This window comes from Geospiza fortis, unplaced genomic scaffold (genome assembly GCF_000277835.1).
Source record: "Geospiza fortis unplaced genomic scaffold, GeoFor_1.0 scaffold153, whole genome shotgun sequence".
NCBI lineage: Eukaryota > Metazoa > Chordata > Aves > Passeriformes > Thraupidae > Geospiza > Geospiza fortis.
In genome coordinates, this window is record NW_005054498.1 from 574924 (window position 1) to 598821 (window position 23898).

The 23898-nt window shown below is 44.4% G+C and overlaps 1 protein-coding gene across 1 annotated transcript in view; it reads left to right on the top strand.

Moving 5' to 3' along the window:
- The first annotated feature begins 716 nt into the window (after positions 1-716).
- LOC102039624 (ATP-binding cassette sub-family A member 9) overlaps positions 717-23898 on the top strand; it is a 34683-nt gene continuing 11501 nt past the window's right edge. The window contains exons 1-28 of the mRNA XM_031063342.1: positions 717-846; positions 3828-3940; positions 6600-6810; positions 7348-7506; positions 8034-8134; positions 8696-8919; positions 9790-9928; positions 10362-10547; positions 11092-11224; positions 11619-11784; positions 12457-12515; positions 13447-13557; positions 13950-14125; positions 14439-14558; positions 15682-15820; positions 16388-16478; positions 17039-17178; positions 17635-17754; positions 18324-18483; positions 18728-18894; positions 19329-19456; positions 20071-20208; positions 21049-21162; positions 21674-21844; positions 22002-22115; positions 22309-22416; positions 22988-23056; positions 23599-23690. Coding sequence (XP_030919202.1) covers positions 828-846; positions 3828-3940; positions 6600-6810; positions 7348-7506; positions 8034-8134; positions 8696-8919; positions 9790-9928; positions 10362-10547; positions 11092-11224; positions 11619-11784; positions 12457-12515; positions 13447-13557; positions 13950-14125; positions 14439-14558; positions 15682-15820; positions 16388-16478; positions 17039-17178; positions 17635-17754; positions 18324-18483; positions 18728-18894; positions 19329-19456; positions 20071-20208; positions 21049-21162; positions 21674-21844; positions 22002-22115; positions 22309-22416; positions 22988-23056; positions 23599-23690 — 3668 coding nt within the window. The 5' untranslated portion in view covers positions 717-827. The remainder of the gene's footprint in view (positions 847-3827; positions 3941-6599; positions 6811-7347; positions 7507-8033; positions 8135-8695; positions 8920-9789; positions 9929-10361; positions 10548-11091; positions 11225-11618; positions 11785-12456; positions 12516-13446; positions 13558-13949; positions 14126-14438; positions 14559-15681; positions 15821-16387; positions 16479-17038; positions 17179-17634; positions 17755-18323; positions 18484-18727; positions 18895-19328; positions 19457-20070; positions 20209-21048; positions 21163-21673; positions 21845-22001; positions 22116-22308; positions 22417-22987; positions 23057-23598; positions 23691-23898) is intronic.

Below are 23898 nucleotides of genomic sequence, written 5' to 3' on the forward strand. Positions count from 1 at the left end.
CATCTCCCTGTTCTGAATGCAGACCCACTGGAAAGATGGTTTGTTTTTAAACTCCCAACACGCTCCATCCTGCCTCCAGCTGTGCGGCAGCTGCTGGAAAAGCAATTAAAAGGAGTGGAAATTGGGAAAAAAACCGCTCAAAACAACGGGGAAAGGAGAAAGAAGAAGTAAAAACCCCGCTGGTGCTGGGGAGCAGAGGAAGGAGCATTTGCTGAGCCAGGCTCTGGGCACGATGAGGACAAGGCAGCAGAGTTTTTTCTCTGGAGAAGCTGGGCTGGAGACCCCCTGAGAACCCTTCTCAGAAATCCTCTGGAGCATCTGCTTGGGGGATTTCACTGATCAGAAAAAATATCAGCAGATATTACAATATCATTTTATTTTTAATTTTTAATATATTTTTATTATTTTATTTTCTATTATTAATTTTTATAAATTTTTCTATATAAATTAAATATATTTTTGCCATGTATTTTACACATACATGATATACATTTTGCCACCTCTCAGGAGTGAAGGTTCACCCCATCCCAGGCCACCCCAGCTCTGCTGCCTGCTGGGAACATCTGCAAGGGTTGAGTGCAATCCTCCAAAGCGTGCTGTAAACACGCCCAGGCTCGGGGCCAGCTGGTTGTAGGTGCCGTTCCAAGGTTGGGTCATCCCTGCAGAAGTTTTGGGAGGGTTTGGATGATCCCTGCAGAAGTTTTGGGAGGGTTTGCCCGCGTGACGTCAGCCTGGAGAGGGGCAAGGCCACCGGGCTGAGCCTCCCTGGGGCTGAAAAGGGACCAGAGCAGCCCCGACACCCCAGAGCTGCGGGAGACCTGGGCCCCATGGAAAACACACCAGCAGGTAAGCAGCCACAGATCTCTCCTTTCTTCAAGGGCAAAATTGATTTAGATGTAGGAATGGATAAATTCTCCATGCAGGGTTTGAGTTTTCGTGAGGGGATGATGAGTTTTTTCCTAATTAGTGCTTTATGATGCTTCCTTCCAGCTCTGTTTTCTGGTTGACAACAAAATGTTTTACAGGAAGAGGAGCAAAAATATTCAGCTTTTCTGGGTGTGTGTGGATTTTGGTTCTCCCTGTGGCTGCAGGTTGAGCACTGGGTGATGATCCCTCCCTTTGCTCCCCTCCTCCTGCCCTGCTGTCACTAAAGGCATCTAAAAATACAAAACCCCCAAATTTCACTTCCCTGTATGAGCTGAAGTGTTGGGCTTTGATTAAGGGCAGGATTAGAGTTGTTATTTTCAAGTTGAGAGTAGGAAAAAAACAACCTGTTCCAGTCTGAGTCGGAGCCAGTGCAAATCTGTCTCGGATTTATCAGATGCAAACACAAAAAGCTGCAAGAACTGGCGAAGAGGAGGGGATGGGAAGAGCAGCTCTGCACTCTCCACGTGCAGGGATTCATCCTTAGCTCTGGGAAAGCCGCTGGATCCCCTGGGAAGTGTGAGATGCACCATGGATTTCTCCCTTTGAACTCAAAATTGAGAGGCTCCTGCCAGAGCTCCTGAGGAGCAGCTTGATTTTAGGAACTAAAATGATAAACTCCAGGAATGCTTCGGGTTGGAAGGGACCTTTAAAAGCTTCCCAGTCCAATGAGCAGGACATCTTCAAACAGACCTCAAAAAGTTAAATTTCTAGAGGAAAACAGTGTGAAGAGGTGCCAAAGAGGAATTCCCTGCAATAGTAAATAGAGGGATTATATGGGATGTGCCTTCCTGGGACAGCTTCTGGTAGAGCAGAGCTGCACACAGGATCCAGGAAAAGTTATTGCAACACCTTGGCAGGGAGTTCCTGGAGAGCAGGAAGTTTGGATGCACTTAATGAGCCCCTGGAGACATCCAGCTTTACAAGTGATGCTCTTAACTGGATTAAAGTTTCCCAAACATCACTGCCTCCAGTTTCTGGTGTGTTTATTTTGCCTTCTGCATCTGAGGTTTTGAGCCTCAGGCCACACAGAAAATTCTCTCTTGGCTGTATTTTTAACCTTTTTGATAATTATTTAATAGATTAATTAGATACCTATTTTAAAGTTAATAATAGCTAATATTTATGAGGTTTCTGACTGCAAGTTAAATTCCACAGCCTTTGTAGGCAGCATCACTTGTTTGAATTCCTGGCTTCATATTTGGCTCCCAGTGGTATTTGCTCCTTGCTCCACGGGCAAAAAGCAAATTAAAACTGGTAGAAACTTGGTTAAAATTTTCTGAAAAGCTTTAGATTTGCTCCATCATTTTAAAATTGTTTGCTGTGACTGCAGAGATTCCGTGCATCCTTTAAAGACCATCATGTTTTCCTTGTTATCCAAACACCACCACACTTTGTTTACTACCCAAACATCCTGGGCTGCTTTCAGTTCATGACTGAAATCCAGACCTGAGCAGACAAAAAAAGGGAAAAAAGTGACACTTCCTAGAAATCTCTTCCTATCTACCTTTAACTTTTAGTGCAGGCAGCAGGGAGGAATCGTGGGAGGAAGTTTGGGAAAGGAAAGAGAGATAAAATAAGATAAGGAAAGCCTTGTGATAACTGGGATCCTGAATCCCTTGCCCCTGCAATACACAAATATTTAATTATTCCAAAAAACAAGCAGTGAAGGGAACAGAGCAGTGGAACCCTTTATTAACTCCAGCTGCCCCATCCATGAAATCAGGAATGCTGTCCAAGGGGAATGGAGCACTCTGCCTTTGAGGTTGCTTTGATTTTGAGTTTTAAAGATTTTGGGTTTCAGCCATTTGAAAGGATTAAACCACAAAAACATGTTGGGAGGTTCCCTGCCCTGCTCCCCTGGGAAGGGGGTGAAACCCATCGCTCTCAACTTGCTCCTGTTCTTGCTGCTTGGCCACAGGATTAAATCTGGAGCTGAAATAAACATCCCAAAGAAACTCTCCCTGCTCAGCATTTAGGAGGATATTAAGGAGCACATGGGTGTTCTAATCCTGCCCTGCTCTAACTGCATTAAAGTTCCTTAATATTGGGGTGAAAACAGAACAAACTGGTCTCTCAGCAGCCTGGTGAAGGCAGGCAGTGGCAGCCTCTATTTTAGGTTAATTTTAGCATGTGCCCAGTGTTTGTAACGTGATTCAGGGTCTGGTTCAGAACCCAGGGCACGTGAGCAGTGCTCTGCCAACAAACCACGTGTCTGAGGCCAGGCACAAATTCACTTCCTGCAGTGAAACGTGGAAAGTGAGCAGTTGTCTGTTCCACAAAGCCTCTTTGGGGTGAGGAAGGATGAAGCTGGGATGAGGAAGGATGAATCTGGGTGAGGAAGGGTGAATTTGGGTGAGGAAGGATGAACCTGGATGAGGAAAATTGAACTTGGGTGAGGAAGAATGAACTTGGGTGAGGAAGGATGAATTTGGGATGAGGAAGGATGAACTTGCATGAGGAAGGATGAATTTGGGATGAGGAAGGATGAACTTGCATGAGGAAGGATGAATTTGGGATGAGGAAGGAGGAGTCTGGATAAGGAAGGATGAGTTTGGGTGAGGAAAGGGTGAATTGGATGAGAAAGGATGAATTTGGGTGAGGAAGGATCTAGTCTAGATGAGGAAGGATGAATTTGGGATGAGGAAGGATGAGTCTGGATGAGGAAGGATGAACCTGGATGAAGAAGGATGAATCTGTGCATGTGGAAGAGGCAGCTCAGAGTCCAGCCCAGCTCTCTGTTCCCTTGCATGATCTTGGTCTATTTCCTTTCAATTTGAGTTGTCCAAAGTTTAGAAGACAACTTTTTCCCCCTTGGCATGTTGCTGGCTTCCTCTGAAGTGCTATTTAACTCCCAGTGACCTGTTTTATTCTAAATTACATCATTTTCTTTCCCATCTTAGCTGGAAAAATGCAGGGGGCATCCAAGAAAGCCTCACAAATATTTCAGCAAACCTGTGCTCTCCTGTGGAAAAATATTCTCCTGGTGTGGAGGATGAAGACAAAAAGTTTCCAGGCAAGTGTCAGTTCTTCCAAAGGGAAATCAGGATTTCTAGCACCAAGTGTTTTCACGTTGCATTGTTTGTGTGTGAGGGGATGTGAGAAGGCTCAGCTGTGGTTCCCTGGGAAATGTCAGCAGTTCCTTCTTCCTGTGACACTACAGCTCTGCCTCGTGACAGAGCTGGCTGCTGCCTTCTGCTTGTTGATCCTGCCCTGTGCACAGGAACACAATGTCCAATTCATGGCTCCAGCGTCAAATTATCCACAGACCTCGCTGGCTCTGGGACTAACAAAACATGTTTTCCATCTGGGACCTCGGAGGGATTGAAACCCATCACACCTGTGGAACAGCTCTCCCTCCTGCACAGGGCAAAGGCTGGGCTGGGCTGGGCAGGGGGGTCAGAGCTGGGTTAGAAGGGTCCTGCAGGAGCCTCCCCAATGCCGTGGAGTGGCTGCCTAGAACAGAGGCAAGATTAAGGGAAGGAAAGTGGGTATTTATTGCAGGCCTTCAATAAATACAGCTTGGGCAGCCAGGCCTTCGGTAAATACACCTTGTGCCTCTGAGGGGCACACCCAAGATGGACAACGGAGTTCTTCAGAGAATTATAAATTTGGTCCATTTACATATCAGGGGTTAATCCTCCAATTACAGCTTCAGATAATGAAATAATTTACTCCAAATTTCCTCCCCCCACCAAATTAACTGTTGTTTCCATCTCAGGGCCTGAGGCAGTGAGGTGTCCTTGATTGCCAGGCCTGGAGAGGAAATTTTTGTCTGGATAAAACAGGAGAACAGCAGCTGTGGAGTTTTAGAGTGATACCCTAAAACTGTGTATCTGAAAAATAGAAAAGCTAAATTCTAAGGCACCTTGGGCTGCCCCTCACCTCTGCATTTCCCCCCTTCCTTCCCTCCTTCCTTCCCTCCTTCCCTTCCTCCCTTCCCTGCAGGAATGGGTGGCCTCTCTGGTTTTCCTCTACATCCTTGGTGACTCTGCAGGGCTGATCATGGACTACCCCTCACCTCTGCATTTCCCTCCTTCCTTCTGGCAGGAAAATTAATCCATAAAAATCAGAGGTTTATGTCCAAAAAGGAGACAGAGGAGTCCTTTTTACTTTATTCCAATAAAGGGAGAGGCCATGGGGCATTCCCCTTGGGTCTCTCCAGTTTTTGGAGGACACAGCCTCCTTTTTATCCCAATTCCCCAGCCACATTTCCCTCTCTCTTTCCCCACTTCTGAGGTACTTGAGAGGTTCAGACTTCCCAAAACACCTGATACCAGAGATTCCCCTCTAATGTACAACCCTCCCTTTTAATTTTTAATTCTGATGGAATTTAGGGGTTTTTCTTCCCCATTGTTTCTTTCATCTATCAATGCCTAATTTCATTTATCAGCAAACCTAAAGTTTATTTGTAAAACCAAATACCTTTTTCCATTCATCAATCAGTGGAACCCTTCCCATTGTTTATCACTCAGTGCTGGTTTTGGCCACCAGCAAACCCACAGCTGGTTTGGAAAGACAAATCTGCCACTCCTCTCACTTCCTCCCCTGCAGGAGTGGGTGGCCTCTCTGGTTTTCCTCCACATCCTTCGTGACTCCACGGGGCTGATCATGGACTACCCCTCACTGCCACCCCGATTTGTAAAGTTTTTCTAAGCCTTCTGATGTTTCCATTCTTGTAACGAACTTTCTCACGCACTTTATGGAAATAACTCATTGTTTTCCATTCTTTCATAGAGAAGGAGAAATTTGATGGACTGTTGGTTTGTCCAGTGTCATTGGAGAGGTGTCACCCTCCAATCCACTGTCGCTTTTGGAAATCTATAAACGCTGGAGTCAGAAATTTAAAAACTCTCTTTTACGTTGAAAAGAGCAGCGTGTCCATGCCGTGTCCTATATTCAATACCTAATTTCATTTATCAGCAAACTTAATTTGTAAAACCAAGTATCTTTTTCCATCCATCAATCAGTGGAACCCTTCCCATTGTTTATTTATCTCCCAGTGCTGGTTTTACCTCCCAGCAGAACCACAGCTGGTTTGGAAAGACAAATCTGCCACTCCTCTCACTTCCCTCCCTGCAGGAGTGGGTGGCCTCGCTGGTTTTCTTCTACATCCTGCATGACTCTGCAGATCTGATCATGGACTACTCCTCACCTCTGCATTTATTTCCCTCCTTCCGCTAGGAAAATTAATCCACAAACACCAGAGGTTTCTGTCCAAAAACGAGACAGAGGAGTCCTTTTTGCTTTATTTGAATCAAGAGAGGGGCCATGGGGCATTCCCCTGGGATCTCTCACATTTTTGGAGGATGCAGCCTCCTTTTAATACCAATTTCCCAGCCACATTTCCCTCTCTCTTTCCCCATTGGCTGAGGTACCTGAGAGGTTCAGACTTCCCAAAATACCTGATACCAGAGCTTTCCCTCTAATGTGCAACCCTCCCTTTCAATTCTTAGAGAGTTTAGGGGTTTTTCTTCCTCATTGTTTCTTTCATCTTTCAATACCTAATTTCATTTATCAGCAAACTTAATTTGTAAAACCAAGTATCCTTTTCCATTCGTCAACCAGTGCAATCCTTCCCATTGTTTCTTTTATCCCATGGTAGATAAAACTAGCAGACCCACAGCTGGTTTGGAAAGACAAATCTGCCACTCCTCTCACTTCCCCCCCTGCAGGAGTGGGTGGCCTCTCTGGTTTTCCTGTACATCCTGAGGGACTCTGCAGGGCTCATCATGTACTACCCCAGCCAGGAGTTCCCCTACAAGGCCCTGGGGCGCCTGGACGAGCCGGCCTTCAACGCCTCGGGGGTCACCCTCATGTTCACCCCTGCAACCAACAGCACCCGCAGCATCATGGCCAAAGTGGCTTCCAGCTCATCACTGAGGGGTAAAAAACTCTTAAATCCACGTTCCTGCAGTGCCTCGAGTGCTCCTGACCCATCCTCGTGGCAAGGAGGGACAAGAGCATTTGTCCCACGTGATTTTTTGAGGGGAAAAAAATGGGGGTGATGCCCAATTTCATTGTTGTCTGAATATTCAGGTAACAGCTGTGTGATGGTGTTCACAGGGGTCTGAGGATGAGGGAAGAGACGAGGATCTGACTCCATGTTTCAGAAGGCTTGATTTATTATTTTATTTTATATATTATAATAAAATATAATAAAGAGAGTCCGAGCCAGCTGACTGTGATTGGCCATTAATTAGAAACAACCACATGAGACCAATCAAGGATGCACCTGTTGCATTCCACAGCAGCAGATAATCACTGTTTACATTTTGTTCCTGAGGCCTCTCAGCTTCTCAGGAGAAAAAAAAAATCCTAAGGAAAAGGATTTTCATAAAATGTGTCTGTGACAAGCTGTGCTGGTTTTATTTTTTTCTTCTTCTTCTTCTTTTCAATATTAATTATTTATTCTAATGGCAGGTATAATCATAGAAGAAGTGGAAAATGAGGCCAAAATGGAAGAAAAAGGACTTTCGGAGGAGGAAACCATTGGTGTTATTTTTAAGGATGACTTCTCCTACACACTCAGATTTCAAATGGGCAAAGCAATGTTTCCAAATGAAGCCTTTGAGCACATAGGTAACAAAATAAATGAAACCCCAGGCTTTGATTTTGCATTCAAAACTGTTCAGCTGGATTTCTGTGCTGCTGTGCCACCCCAAAGGGATGGAGGCTGCATGTCCCAAATGGCTCAAGAAAAACACGAGTTAAAATTTGAGGGTTTGTGTCTGTAAAAGGAAAAAAACATCAGAGAAAAAAGCTGTAAGAACATTAATGTCATCCATAGTCAGAGAATCAGGGAATTCCAGAATGGTTTGGGGTGGAAGGGAGCTCAGACATCATCCAGTGCCTTTTTGCCCCTCTCCCTTTTGTACCTTAACACATCAAATCACGCCTGGGAAATGAGAATTGTGTGTGCATTAATGTCCCTGGCCAGAGATTTAACACATTAAAAAGGCTGAGTAAACCCAAATCTTGATTTTCTCTTAGGTAAAACTCATTTTCAACCCCACACGTCACGCACAAGCATTTTCATGCACATGTCCATGGAAATGTATTGATTAATATTGATTAATTATTTTTTTTTAAATTTGTTTCCCCAACAGAAAGCTGCTGGGATTTTTCAGCAAGGCACTGCAAAGTCCCTCTGTACTGGTACGGGGGGTTCCTCTCAGTGCAGTCCAGCATTGATGCAGCAGTCATAGAAGTAAGTGTGCTCATGGTGGAATTTGCTGTTCTTCCCACAGTTCTGTGTAAACTTTAAACCCAAACTGATTAAACCAAAAAGAGAGGGGAATAAAACCCCAAGCACCACAAAAACTACCCAGCCAGTTCATTTTTCCAGCCCTAAAAGTGTCCAAGGCCAAGTTGGACAGGGCTTGGAGCACCCTGGGATAGTGGGAGGGGTCCCTGCCCATGGCAGGGGGTGGAAAAGGGGGATTTTTGGGGTCCCTTCCAACCCAAACCATTCTGGGATCCTGCGATGCTCTGATTTTCTGTGGTCATCAGCTTCTTAAATAATCAGTGTAATTCAAAATTTAAAAGAATGACAGATGATTCTCATGGCTCAAGGCAGTGAATGGAACAAGGATTTAATAGTGTTTATTGCAAGTCAGCACAAAAATATACTAATTATTGGTTATTTGCTTATAAACATAACCCTATTATTGACAAACAAATAATTTTAATACTTGTAACCCCCTGTTTGTTCTGATGTTGGCTATTTCATTGCAAAAACGAAATTAATTTAATTTCTGATTTCCTTTAGATGAAAACCAACCACTCTGTGTGGAAAGAAATGAAGTCAATTAGTGGAGTTCACCTGCAAACCGTGATGAAACCTCTGTTTAAACTGGATTACCTTTGGTTCATTATCTGTGCCATACTGAGCTACTGCCCATACATGCACTTTTTATCAGTGAAAGTTCTCAAGGAGAAGAAGAAGCTGAAGATATTGATGAGAGCAATGGGCCTGCAGGATATTTCCTTCTGGTAAGCCTCAGAAATCAATCAACGTGTAATTACAGGCATTATTTTATCAATGTGTAATTACAGGCATTATTTTATCAATGTGTAATTACAGGAATTATTTTGTCAAGTGTATGGAGCAGCCTGGAGGTGGAATTAGGGGATTTTTGAGGTGTCTGAACCATTCTGGGGTTCTTTTTGTTGGGGGGCCTCTGTTTCCAAGCCTGTTGCTCTGAGACGGGCTTTTTTGCAGTTGTTTTGTTGCTTTTCTCCTCCCCAAAAAGGAGGGGGAGCCCTCCTGGTGGAGCAGGGGTGTGCGCAGCAGGGTTCTGGGTGTGAGGGGTTGTTCGCCTCCCGAAAATGGTGGAACTCACAGAAACAACAAATTCTGGAGAAAGCCCTAAATGCTGGAGCAGAGGAGGGATGCTGGGTCTATCCCAACGGGTTTCCTAACCCATCTGGGCGTGAGTATTTCCCATCATTGGAAAAGCACATGGATGGCAGGTCCTGGCTGCAGACTCTCCGTGTCCCCTTGCTGCCAGCACTGAGCTGCAGAGACCTGGGCACGTGCCAGGCCTGCCAGGCCTGGATTTGTGGAATCGTTTTTATCCTGAGCAGTAACCAAGCACTGAACAGGCTGCTCAGAGAGGAGTTTCCCTCACTGGAGATACTCCAGACACATTTCTGTGCCTGGCTGTGCTCTGGGATTTCCCTTTTTGAGCAGAGACATCGACCCTCCCTGTCCCTCCCACCCTGACCCTTCCTGTGCCTCTCTGATATTTGCACCTGCCCACTCTGGAAACTTGAAATGGTTGAAAATACAGAATATTTGAACTCATACCACTTTGACTGTGTCATGCTCAGGGGCAGGAATAACTGTGCCTTCCCTTGTAGGTTATCCTGGAGTTTGCTGTACACTGTGTACGTCTCCATCACAGCCAGCCTGCTGACCTGGGTCACCCTGAGTGAAGTTTTTAATCACAACAGCTTCTTGGAACTGTATTTTTTTTATTTCTTTTATGGCATGGCATGTGTAAGTTTGCTTTTGTATTCGTATATGATGCTCCTTTTTTTTGTTTTTTTCCCTAATTAAAATATCTGCCGAGTTTTTTAGGGCCGGTATTATATGAGACAGTAACAAAAATACTCTGCTGTGATTTATTGTTATTTTTTATAGGCCAGGTTTTAGGTTATTTTTTGTATATTTTTATATCATTATATCTTGGGAGATTCTGACTCAGAGTAAAGAGAGGTGCTAAAATGAGGCTGGGAGTGATTTGTCTTATAAACATTATAAACCTTATAAACCTGCCCTAAATCCCAGAGCTGCTAGACAAAGCCTTGTGCATCTGGAGAGAACAACTGAAACCCAGCAGGGTCTCTGATTTTGCTCCTATTTTCATGTTGTTTTATTTTTAATTGCAGCAGAAATGCATCCTGCTAACTACTGGTTTTCTCTGCCGCAGATTCACTTCACTTTCCTGCTCAGCTCATTGCTAAAGCAGCCAAACATTTCCAGTTTTGTGGGATTTCTCCTTCACATCCTCTTTGGGGCGTTGGGCTTTTTGACACTGTTTGAAAAACTGCCACGAGCTTTGGAATGGATTTTAAACCTCTTCAGTCCTTTTGCCTTCACAGCTGGCCTTGCAACGGTATGTCCATAATAAAACCAGTGCATCCCAAGAGCTCAGCCCCCAAAATCCTGCCAGAGAGCAGCAAAATCCACAATTTGCATCACCAGAACAACCCAGTCACATCCTTCTGCTTTTAAAAAGAAAACTTGGCTCCAAAAAATCTAAAAAAAATCGTTAAAATCCTTGCTAAATCGTGGCAAAGATGGTTGGACACTCAAGTGCATCGTGAATTTTACTGCAACAGATTTAAATCTATAAAATGAGCAGTGGGATGTGGCTGGTGGGTACCAAGGGCTGCAGGAACTGAGGGCTGGAAGTGCTGGCTTTGCAAACAGCCCTTTGTAACTTCTGCATGGTTTGAAATTCAGCTTACTGAGGCATTTCTGGTGCCTGTGGTCAGAATAAAGCCTTTCCCTCCTTAGAAACAGCGTCGTGGTCACGAGTGAATTGGTTTGGAGTGAAAATGGCTGTGATGACACAGCAGTAGCTCACACAAAGTATTTCTGTCTGAAGGAAATGTTGCATCTGAATTTTGCTTTTTTTGCTTTTTTTCCTCCCATAGATGGTAAAACTGGAAAAATATGGACCAGCGTTTAGCCCAGAGTTGTACCCCTTTTATAACCTGTACCTCATCCTGAGCCTTGACAGTGTCTTGTATTTCCTGCTGGCCATCTACTTTGATAAGGTTTTGCCTGGTGAGTGAAAATGTGAGGGTGAAAAGGCAAACTTCATTGCTTTTTCTTCTATAATTCCTTGCTTTGTAGAGATAAAGTTATCCAAGGGGTGGTGGGAGGAGAGAAAAACTGCAACCCTGCAGTGAGATCCTGCTCCTACAGCCCTGACCACTGGGGTTGGAAGGGTATTGTAGGACTTGTTCTGATTTTTTGGAACCCAGGAGGTTGTAAAAGGGTGTGATTAACCCCACCTGCAGACATGGGCAATTTAAATTGCAGAGTTTATAAATTCTTTCACTCTGCTGCAAGTTCACGTTCTGCGCTACCGGGGGAGCGGTGGCTGGGCTGGGCACTTATCGGAGCTGACAGATGGAGGTTTTGGGTTGATATTTCCCCTTCTCTGCCTCTGATTCAGGCAAGTACGGGGTCCCACATCCTCCTGCCTTCTTCCTGAGACCCTCCTACTGGCTCAGGGGCAGCAGTGGGTCCGTGGGGGTGAGAGCTGGCAGCAGCCATGACCCCGTGCTGGGCGGTGACGCCGAGCCGATGCCGCCAGGCTTCGAGGGCAAGGAGGCCATCAGGTAAGGGGCTCCTTTTAAATGAAAATACAGCTCTGTGTGGGTTGATTGGCTCTAGAGGGCACAGCCACGCTGCACTGGTGGGTGTGAAGCTGGCAGCTGGCATTGTGGATGAGATTAATGCAAAAGTGTGAAGGGCAGGGGTTGTTCGGTGTTTTGTCCCACTCCAGAGCTGGATTTGAGCATTTATTGGATGTGGGGCATCCTCCAATTCCCTTTCCTGCATTTCCCTCTCAGCAGCAAGTCTGTTCCCCTTTCCCAGCATCTTCAAGCACAGAGTGTGCTGCAGAAAATGCTGCCCTGTCCGTCCTTGCAGGGCTGGCTGGGCTCGTGGCTGGTGCTGCCTTCTGGTTGTCACCAGAAATGTGCCAAAATAACAGCTAGGTCATCACTCCCAATTAAATATCCACATTTATATCCTCCTCCTCCTTCACTCACTAAATGTTCCTCGAGTTTGGCTTTGAAACCTTTCAAGCAGCTTTTAGAAAAGCACAGGGCTTAATCCTGCTTTAAAGGTACCAGAAATTAATTACATCAAGGGATTCCTTCTGCAGGACGAGTTAGAGGAGGAGGTAGGGAAATATTCCCCCAAAAGTTTTAAAAGTTTAACTTGAGGCAGAGGAAACAGCCCCAAATTGTGATTCAATAATTAATGGCTTGCTTACTTTTCTTTAGACTACACAATATTAAAAAAATATACAAGAAGAACAACAAGAGCATCGAAGCTTTAAAGGGTAAGGAGAGGCTTTGTAATTATTTTATTCATTTTTCACTAGATAAAAACCCAAAATGTTTGCAAATGTACTGGCTGTACTGAATTCTGCCTCTGGGCCTGTTAAATTATATTGTGCAAAGGTTATTTCTGCTGGGGTAAATTACTGGCAGATTTCTACCAGGTCATTATCTCCCTGTTCCCTCCAGGAAAATCTGTTTAATATTTTTTGCAACAGCAGAAATCTCCTTAAAAGCTGTGTTTTTGCAGTGATGAACCACTCTAGAAATCCCCTCTCAAACCTCCCTTTCAAAATGTAAACTATTTTGAGCAAACTTGGGATTTTATGGCCAAATGTTCTCCAAGCACTTGCCAATGCAAATATTTGACACAGACATAGTAAAGTCATGGGGTATTTGTTAAATGCCTTTGTTTAACAAGAATTCCAAGTGAAAATATCAAAAATGAAAAAATACAAAAATACTAAAAATATCAATATGGCTCAAAGGTATATATTGAGTGGAAAAAAACAAAACAAACACAACATGAACAACCCACAGAAAGACAAAGTATTTTTTAAAAAATAAAATGAGGGGGAAAAGTCTGGCTGCTTTGAAATACGTCTTGAAATATCACATCTTGGAAAAGCTCTGGGCTCTTCTCTGCCTGGGGGCTCTTTGAGCCACACTAAAATAAAATGTTATGAACCTCATAGAAAACTGAAGTCAAAATTCTTTAAATATTGAAGATAATAAATTTATTCCCTCAGTTCAATCAAGACATAATTCCTTACTAAGCTTAGGCCTAACTCCTGAAGAACAAACCTGTGCTTTTGGATCTGGTTTTGCCTCTCAGCTTCTAAAAAATGTCACTTCTGTCACCTGTGGCAAGAGCTACAGTCCAAGTGCACTTCTCACACACTTCCATCCCACTGTTGTCTGTTTTTATTCCAGGTTTGTCCTTAAATATATATGAAGGGCAGATCACTGCCCTGCTGGGTCACAGTGGATCTGGGAAAACTGCTCTGTTAAATGTGCTCAGTGGATTTTCCAAGCCTTCAGCAGGTGAGATGATGGGCCTGGATGCTGAGTTGCTGGTTTTTTCAAGTGTAAGGGGAAAATAAGAAAAAAACCTCCAAGTTTTCCCTCAGTGGTTCATGCTGTGTTGTCATCAGTGCAGATTTCTCCTTCAGCACAAACTCCAGGGATAATGAATCCCTCATGTGTGCACCACGGTCATTTCTCCATCTGGTGCTTTCCATGAGCTGCACACCTACAGGAAATACGGTTTTATTTGCAAGGGAGGGTTTTGGTGCTCTGAAGTATTTTTTAAAGGTATTAAATCTTTGAGCTATCTGGTTATTTTGCTTTTTTGTTTCTTGGATTTTTAATTTAACACTTGGGAAGCATCCATGGTGCTGGAATTGATGTCAAATATTTCATTCACCCCTCTGCAGGTTCTGCAATGATCTACAACTACAATGCTTCTGAAGTGTGGAGTATGGAAGGAATGCAGGAAAAGGTTGGGGTTTGCCCCCAAATTAATTTGCATTTTGAAGCCTTAACGGTGAAGGAAAACCTGAGAATTTTTTCTCACATCAAGGGGATTCAATGGAAGGAAGTAGATGAAGAGGTTGGTATGTGCTTCTCAGCCATTGACTTCTCTTTTATGGCATCTTGGGCACTTTGTGCTTTATTGATAAAAGATGATCACCTGCATCTTGTTCTGTGGAAATAAGAACAAACCTGATTTAGTGGCAAAGTGGTTTTCCAATTCTTTCTTGTCCTCATGTCATGAGTTTTAACTCAGACTTGTCTTATTTGTCTCCAAGCAAAGCCATTATGGGTAGGTAAGTTCGAAATCTTGAAGTTGTAATGTTTGTAGCCATTTAGGAATTCAAAGCAGTGCTTTGGAAATGTGACTCTTGTCTTTGTGTGTTCCCAAGGTGCAGAAAGTTCTCGTCATGTTGGACCTCACCGATGTTCAGGATGTTTGTGCTGAAGCCCTGAGTGGGGGACAAAAACGAAAATTGTCTCTTGGAATTGCAATTTTAGGAAATCCCCAGGTAGGGACTGGTTGTGTTTGTGCACACACAACATGTGTTGTTTTGGGACATAGCTTTGCATTTTGACTTGGCACAGAGACTGTTGTGGTTTTCCCCTGCCACTCCAGGCTACTATTCACTTACTGGAAGGATTGGGGAATCTGGTTCAATCAGAGCCATATTTTTAATTAGAAGTGTGGTAATAGTGCAACAGGAGAAGGAGCAATAAAAACAATCCATACTTGAGGGTACATTCTCTTCTCTGAGCGAGACCCATCAAATCATGAAACCAAGTGATGCAAGCATGGAGCTGAGCCACGTGGGCTGGTGTTGTAGTTGAGATGGGCACAATACAAAGCAACACACTCCATTTTCAGAAGGCTTCAAACTGTTTTATCCTAGCATGCATAATTTTTATATATTCTTACAAAACTCCTAAGTTTACACTTTACTCATTGGTCAGGAAAGACAAACAAAGTGCTCATTGGAACAGGCAGCTGCAGGTTTCTCTTATTTATCCTTCTTTCTTTCTTGGTTTTTGCGTCAAGGATCTTGGTAGAAAATTCTTTCAGGGGTGAACATGGATCCTCTTATCAAACTCCTCTCTGGCTCACAGAAGTCACTATAAAACTCGCAGTGTGGCATCCCCGAAGGGGTGGTAATTAACATTGACTCCATGATTCTCAGAAGGCTGATCAATCACTTTATTATACTATTCTATAGTATAGAATTATTACACTATTCTATAGTATAGAATACTGATATATATATATCACTTTATTATACTATTCTATCACTTTATTATACTATTATATTCTTCTCTCCTTTTAAGAATTGCTTTTATAGACAGTCACAATACAGGTTGACCTAATTGTTCCTTTACTAAAAACACCATCACCATTGGCCAATTAAGAAACCACCCTTTGGCAAACATATCTCCATAACACATTCCACATGTTCACAACAACAGCAGCAAGTGAAGATAAGAATTGTTCATCATTCTTTTCTCTGACTTTCTCACAGCCTTCCCCAGGACGATGCCTGGGAAGGTTGTGTTTCTTTATGTGGCCAGAGAGCTGCTGCCACATAAAACCTCTTGCCCAGGCTGGGGTGTGGGGAGTTCTGACCTGGTTGTGCTTTGCAGGTGCTGCTCCTGGACGAGCCCACGGCGGGGCTGGATCCCTGCTCCAGGCACCACGTCTGGAGCCTGCTGCGGGAGCGCCGCGCCGGCCGCGTCACGCTCGTGGCCACCCAGTCCATGGAGGAGGCAGACACTCAGGCTGGTGAGCCCAGGCTGGCGCCTTGGGGTGCACACCAGGGGTTTCCAGGGCACAGCCCAAATGTGGCACAGCTGGGTGTGTTTTATGTGACAGTGACCACCCAAGCTGAGCTTGGCGAGGGTTAAAACTGGGCTGGTGTGTCCTTCCAAGTCTTTGTCATGCTCCTCTCTAGGATAAAGCAGTCTTCTTTCCTCATCCTCTTCTCTAGGATAAAGCATTTCCACATTATCTGGCTTTGTGTCTATGTCAGCAGGACTCGGTTTGCTGTCCATAATTTTCCTTTATTTTTATTTTACTTGCCGCTATTCCCATTTCCGTGTCATTCCTGTGCTGCGTGGGAAATACTCCAAAAGCCCACAAGAACGCAGAACTGAAATAATTAACCATGATGTTGAGAAGAAAGGCATTGGTTTAAAAATATTTTAAAAAAAGAGAACTTCAGGGTTGGCCTGGCTTTACTCCCCTCAATTTATTATTAAAATGTCTGCTGAGTTCAGGAGGAGCAGAGTGAGGTCAGTCTGCTGCACTCTTGTAAATCCCTCTAAATCCTTTGCATTCCCTCCTCCTTAGATCGAAAAGCCTTCCTCTCCTGTGGGAGATTACAGAGTGTTGGCTCATCTCTCTACTTGAAGAGAAAGTGGGGAATTGGCTATCACTTAAGGTAAAACCTTTTGTTTTGGTCATCACTCTTTTTGTGAAAAGCTTCTCATTCTCATATTTTCTTGTAGAGTCTGTGTTTTTGTAGAGTTTATCTGGACAGTAACAGAAATCCTGACCATTCATTTTAGAAGACCTTTAAGGTTGCCAAAATTTCCCTGCTTTGGACAACAAGCTGCCTTTCTCTGGAAACCAACCCTGAAAGCTCTGAGCACGCAGCTAAAATGACTTTGCAGCGAAAGGGGACCAGAGTGAGGTGATCTGTGGTGCCAGAGTGATGTTCAATGGCTTTGATGCAAAGTCGTTTTTCTTCTTAGGAGTTTGATTCCTGAGTTCTTGGTTTAGCAGCACTGTCCAGGATCATAATTCTTACCCTGAACCATTTTGTGCATGCATGGCAAAACTAAGGGCACCGCAGATGGCTGTAAAACTTCCCACTGAAGTTCTGCCCAGTTTTGGAGGTTTCCCTGTGGAAGAATCACCACTGGCTCTGTACTCCAACCAGATGAGGCGCAGATTTTTAATTTCTTATTCAACATTATAACAATAGGGTTTTTTTAACAGGGTGCACATAAATGACCTGTGTGACCCAGAGCTTGTGTCCTCCATGGTCAGACAGTACATCCCTGATGCTGTGCCCAAGGGACAGAAGAGGAATGAGCTGTGTTTTAGGCTGCCTCTGGAAAACACTGACAGCTTCCCAGGTGAGAAACCTGCCTCTGTGCCAGGGTTTTAAAGGGAAACCTACTGGTGGGAAAAGCAGAAATCAAAGTTACTGTGAAGGGAATAATTATATTCTTTGGTCGATAATGTGTGGTATTAGGAAGCTGCATAAATATCAGTTTTATGGACACCCTTCAGTGCACATGCTTATATTAATTATGAAGATAAAAAAAAGAAAATCCACCAACAAATCTACAAACTAAAATCCACTGACCCTCTTCTGTTTTCAGGATTGTCCATGAAAACCAAAACCACTGAATTTTCCACTAGTTACCTCTAAAGCACACAAAAAATTAGTGACGACTTGTCGGTCATTGCAAATAATGACTTGAATGCTGGAACATCCAATGTTAATTGGCTGAGTCTGTTAATTAACATTGGCTGAGTCTGTGCTCAGCACTCAGCCTGGGCTGAGCCTGGTTGTTTCTCCCGTGCAGATCTGTTCAGCCACCTCGAGAGCAGCCTCTTGCAGGGGGTGGTGAACTATGAGGTGACCAGGACAACCCTGGAAGATGTTTTCCTGAAGCTGCAGGGTGAGGAAGCCGTCGATCCCGAAGGTAAAGCCTTGACTCCCTTCTGCAAGCATGGCATCCCTAAAGTTCCATCCAAACGTGTGTTTTAATTGAATATCTAATCCATTTCTGCTAAATGTCAATATTGATAGACCTAGAGTGGCTTAGTTGTGTCCCACTTGCCTTCAGTGAGGAACGTCATCTTGGAGAAGCCCGAATTATTCTGTCTTGGCTTCCCAAAGGGTTTCAAGCATGAGAATTAAGGCTCATGTTGGATGGGTATTTATTTACCTTTGGAGGGTTGTCCAGCCCAGACCAGGAGGTGGGAAGGGATAAAGTTCATAGAAGGCACTTCCCAAGGCCAGTGAAGGTCTTGGATGTGCTGCCACACCTGTCAGTGTGAATTCACCAATATAAATTCTATTCTGGATTAATGATGGCCCCCTTTATCTGCCCTTCTAACTCTTCTCTCGCTAAAAAAAAAAAAAATTAGGGAAAAAAAAAATCAAAGCATCCCTCTGTTCAGAGCAGAAGATCCCTGATGATTGTTTGGGATTGAAAGGTGTCCTTGGAAGGCTCTTTGTGGGTAATGGCATTTCATGGTGAACACACAGGAGATGGAGACCTTGAGGAGAGGGAGCAGAACCTCCCGTGGCTCTCCAAGCAGGGGATCCTGGCCATGAATGGGATGATGCTCTGGAGGCAGCAGGTGTGTGCTGTGATGAGAATTCACCTGCTCAGACTGAAGCACGATGGAAAATTCCTCAGGGGCATGTAAGTACAGAAGCTCCCACCTGCCCTGCAGCCCTGGAGCAGCTGAGGGGGAGTTTAAGTACTGCTGGAGATGTTTGGAAGCAGAGAATTAGGTGGGAAATGTTTCAAAGCTGCAAAAACAGGGGCAGTCTGGACTTAGCAGGAGAACTCTGGCTTGCTTAAGTTTTAAATTTCCCCATAAATCACACAATTACTTATTGGTGGATTTCCCCTGGCCTCACTTATGGTCTGTTTTTCCATCTAGATTGCTGTTATTTGGAATATTTATCCTTCCACCACTGATGGTTTTAATGCTGTTTCATCTGTGGCACACCGCCAATAGCTGGGAAATCACATCTAGCCAGTATTTCCTTCCTACAAAAGAGAAAATTCAAAATAGGTCTACAAACCTCCTCATCTTCAATGACACAGGTGAGGAACAACATGTGAGGCTGACTCACTTTCTGCATCAGTGTGAATTTTAATATAATTGACAGAGCAGCCTTGCAAATGCCACAGATATATAAAGGAATGTGCATTGAGAGGTGTTTTCTTTTGAGCAAAAGCAAATGCAGTTCTAGTGATGATACAGATGATATGTAAAAGAGTAACAAAGCAGGCAAGTTTAAAAAAAAAAGACAATAAATAAACTAAGTTTGAAACATATATTTTGTTTAACCAATTTAAATAAATAGGAAAGGTATAAAAAATATGTGTTTGCTTGGAATCTCAATATTTGGGGTTTTTAACATAACTCTGCTTTGCAAGTAGGAACTTGTTTATATGAAACTGTTTCTATTTAATGAAAAAAAAATCCCTCTGATGACTCTAATTTACTCTAATTTCTGTCCTTGACTTGATTTCAGGATCAGAAATCGAGGATTTCATTGCTGCTTTGAAGATTCAAAACATAACCCCAGAAATAGCCTCGGAGAAAAACATCACAAGCCTTCCAAATTATAATGGAGCGATAAAAATATCCCTGGAAGGCAAGGTGAGGGATATTTTTTTCCTTCTTTCATCCTGTACATCAACAGGATTTCCTGAGAAGTATTTAAATGAGAGAAATAAACGCACATGTGGTTGTCACATTTTCTAGAAAAATCCCCTTTGCCCAGGATTTTTCTCCTGGGAAGCTGAGAAGCCTCAGAGAAAAAGGAAAACAATAATTATCTGATTGCTTCTCCTGTGTTTTGCTGCTTTGGAATGTGTTTGGAGATTGTTTACCCACAGGTGATTGTTCCATTGGATTCTGCTGTGAGTTGTTTTCACTCTTTGGCCAATCAGGGCCAAGCTGTGTCAGGACTCTGGAGAGAGTCACGAGTTTTTATTATTATCTTTTTAGCCTTCTGTCTGTATCCTTTCTGTATTCTTTAGTATAGTTTAGTTTAGTATTCTTTAATATAATATAGTATCATAAAATAATAAATTAGCCTTCTAAGAATGTGGAGTCAGATTCATAATTCCTCCCTTCGTCTGGGAACCCTGAAAATACAAGACGCACCAGAAAAGGCAGAAATTTTTTTTTTGGGGCATAATAAGAATTTCAGTAGTGCTGCTCACACCTCTCAGGGACATGAAGGCCTTTTTTTATTTTGACACCTTCAGAGCCGCCAGTTCACGGTGATGTGCAGCCCAGAGCCCATCAACTGCTTCCCTGTGCTGGTGAACATCCTCAGCAACACCTTCCTGCGGCTCCTCAACTCCACCTCGCGCTTCCGCCTCTGGAGCCAGCTCTTCTACACGGTCAGGGTCCCTCCCTGCTGGGCCAGCATCACCTGGAGGGATGGGGACTGCACAGCCTCGGGGCTGGGGGAGCAGCTCCCAAGGGCTGAGGGCAGTGCTCCCACTGCTGCTGGTTCCTGGGGGTGTTTAATGGGGATTTTTCCAAGGGTTCTGTGGGGTTTCGGTGCCGTAAGGAATTGGTGCTGTTTGGAGAGGATTGGGATTGTTCTTGGAGAAGTTTCAGGGTGATCCAGTTGTGGCCTTCCAGTCCCTGATGGAAGGATGGAGAGAGGCTGTTTACAAAGGCCTGGAGTGAGAGGCCAAAGGGGAATGGCATCCCACTGAGCCAGATTGGTTCAGATTGGATATTAGGAGGAAATTGTTCCCTGGGAGGGTGTTCAGGCCCTGGCACAGGTGCCCCTAGAAGCTGTGGTTGCCCCTGGATCCCTGGAGGTGTCCAGGGCCAGGCTGGATGGGGTTTGGAGCCACCTGGAATAGTGGAAGGTGTCCCTGCCCACAGCAGGGGTGGAATGAGATGATCTTTAAGGTCCTCTCCAGCCAGCCCATGCTGATGAGCATGGTGGGAATACAACAGTGATCTTTGCAAACCCCACCTTTCCTCAGCAACAAAAAGTTGGTCTCCATCCTCAACAATTTACAATAATCCAAATTATTGCTGCAAATTCTAGGATGCTAAATGTCATTATTTTGTTCTTTTTGCCTTGTTGTCTGCTCTTAATCACCACTAACTTACCATTAGTGCTCTTGCTCACTGGTGTGTTCAACCATCTCATGAGCATTCAGCCAACCAGATCTTCCCTGGGCAGCATCAGCCATGGATGACTGAATTTCTCCCCACAGGGAGAAAACCCAGAGCTGAAGCACTACATTTTCTTTGGCTTATTCACCTACCTGCTGGTTTTGGCTGCTGGTTTGCCTCCTCTCTTTGCGATGAGCAGCGTGGAGGATTACAAGGTAAAGAGCACGAGGGGTGAATGCAATGCAAAATGCCTGGAGAGCACCAGTGGGGAGGCCTGGCACAGGTGCCCAGAGCAGCTGGGGCTGGCCCTGGATCCCTGGAAGTGCCCAAGGCCAGGCTGGACAGGGCTGGGAGCAGCCTGGGAGAGTGGAAGGGTCCCTTCCATGGCAGGGATGATTTTTAAGGTCCCTTCCAACCCAAACTATTCCGTGATTCTGTGGTTTCTAGGTAGGATGAGAGAAGAAAATCATTCAGATCAGTACCAAAGTGCACTTCTCTGCATCCCAGGGAACCAGCTGGGGCCCACAATAATGCGGATGTTAATAAAGCTTTTGAAATCAGAGGGATTTCAATTTTTTTCCTTTTAGTAATGACGTGGTTTTAAACAAATGGTTGAACTAAGAACAGGAAGTGCTGGAAAGGAGAGAAGGGTGGAGCAAAGGAATAGAGAAGGAGCAGGGTTGATGCTTTAGACTCTCCCTTTTCTCACTTTCGTTGTTTTTGCAGCTCCAGGCTCGCTCCCAGCTGCGGCTCGCGGGGCTCTTCCCCTCAGCCTACTGGTGTGGGCAGGCTCTGGTGGACATCCCCCTCTTCTGGAGCCTGATGTCCCTCATGTTCGGGCTCCTGGTGCTCTTCACCCGCATCTGCCCCTTGGAGACCCGTGCTGTGCTGACCCTGGTGAGCTCTGGGCAAATGGGTGAATGGGAACGGCTCCCTGCCCTCATTTCACTGCAGGATTTGGCTTTAGAGAGTTTATTTGCAGTGGGCTTCTCTGGGCAGGTTGTCATGTATCCACAGGCACCTCCTGGTCACTGATGTCTCTCTCTCTCTCCAGCTCATTTGCATCTTTGGTTATGGAATATCTCTTGTCCTCTTCATTTATTTAATGGCCTTCAAATTTCACATGGGGCAAAGCAATCGTTACATTTGGTCCTTAACCTTCATTCTGGTAAGTGAGGAGCACCTTCAGTATGAAATGTTTGATTTACACACCTTGCCACTTGGGGCTTTATTTCAAATTTGCATCAATAAATTTCAGTTTATATCAATATTCAGCAGAATAACCTGAATCACTGGCAAATATCCTGGGTTTTTAGCAACAATACATTAATATTGGAACTAGTTTTTCTGCTTTATTCCAGGCGAATTATGTTGCTTTTATGCACAGTGACCATCATGAAGTGCTTTACTACATCTGTATGCTGATTCCTATGTTTCCCCCTGTGGGCTGGATCATGTTCTCTGGACTAGTAAGCAAAAGACATCCTACTAAATTCAATAATTATCCTAATGGTGCAAAAACTGGCAAAGCAAGAGGCACTTCCCAAATTCCCAGTCAAAAAGAGAGAAAGAGGGAAAAGGAAACAGGAGAAGTTCCAGGCTGTTGAGTGACAGAAGAGACCAAGATTTGACCTGTTAATCCTTTGTTTGATTGGGGTTTTTTGGGTTTGTTTAGTCCCTAAGAGCTGTTACAGTGGCTGTATTTTGGCAGCAGGGGTGGGATGGGAGGAGAAAGTGTTGGAGTGGGAAAACCAGGAAGGAGGAAGCGAGCTGGGAGAAGGCCAAAGACCTGGGAAGAGAGAAGCAGTGATGGAAAAGGTCAACCTAACCTGACTGATTTGAGGCCACTGAATTTCTGTAGCCAAGGAAGTCACAACCCATTGAGGCAGTGAGAACCAAAGAAAAAAATGCAGATCAAAGCTCCTTTATCCCATCCTGAAGAAAAGCGAAACATCCCTACCTGCCCCACTTGCTCTGACCCTGCCCTGAGACACACCGTGCTGAGGAGTTTTCTAACTGACTCATCTCCTTTTCTTCCAGAATTTCCTCATGTACCATGATTTCAGCATTTTTGAGACATGGAATTACATCTACATGCCTGTCTTTGCAGTAAGGAGGGACTTGGAGATGGTTGCTTGGGCAGGGATGACTGATGCACTGGGCTTGCACTGGGCTTGTAAACTCTCCCCGTAAAGAAAGGATGGGTTTTGTAGAGAAAATTTCCCATTGAGTGTTGGCAGGGGAGGCAAATTCCAAGAAATCCTGGGCTTGTGCCTGATGTGGCCCTTGGATGCTGCAAAAATGGGGCAGGGGCTTCAATGGAGCTCAGGTAGAAGGCAGAGGTGTTATTAATAAACAGATCATGCCAATGCTGCTTCTGCAAAAGGATGAGAGGATCTCCCATCCCATGGGGTGTCTGTTGGGGTGCAGGTGGATTATCTGGGCTAGAGCTGCTGTAAGAAATCAAGGCTCTTATAATCTGCATATCAGAGAGGAATGTCTGCAAAGCATCAATTTACCTCCCTGTCCCTGCAGACCTTTTCAACAGCTGAAATTAATGAGATGGGTTAGTGCATCCCTTTATAATTAAAATTAACGGGGTGTGTCGTTACCTTGTCTGCACCCAAAGCTAATGAGTGTCTGCTTTTCAGCCATACATCCACTCTGTGATTTTTGCTTTCCTCCTGCGCTGTTTGGAGATGAGATATGGAGAAGCAGTCCCAGGGTTTGATCCCATCTTCAGGTGGGTTCCTTGTGAGCCACAGTTATTCCAGTCTGCAGGGTGGGCTCGGAGCTGCACAGCCTCCAGACATCATGTTATGTGAAAAATGTTTGTCAGCATGTGGATAAAAGTTAGTGGTTTTAATTTTTTCTGTGTCCTTGAGAGGATAAAAATTGTGATTTCAGCTTTTTTTAAAGGCTCATAGCTGAGATTTCAGGACATTTCCCTA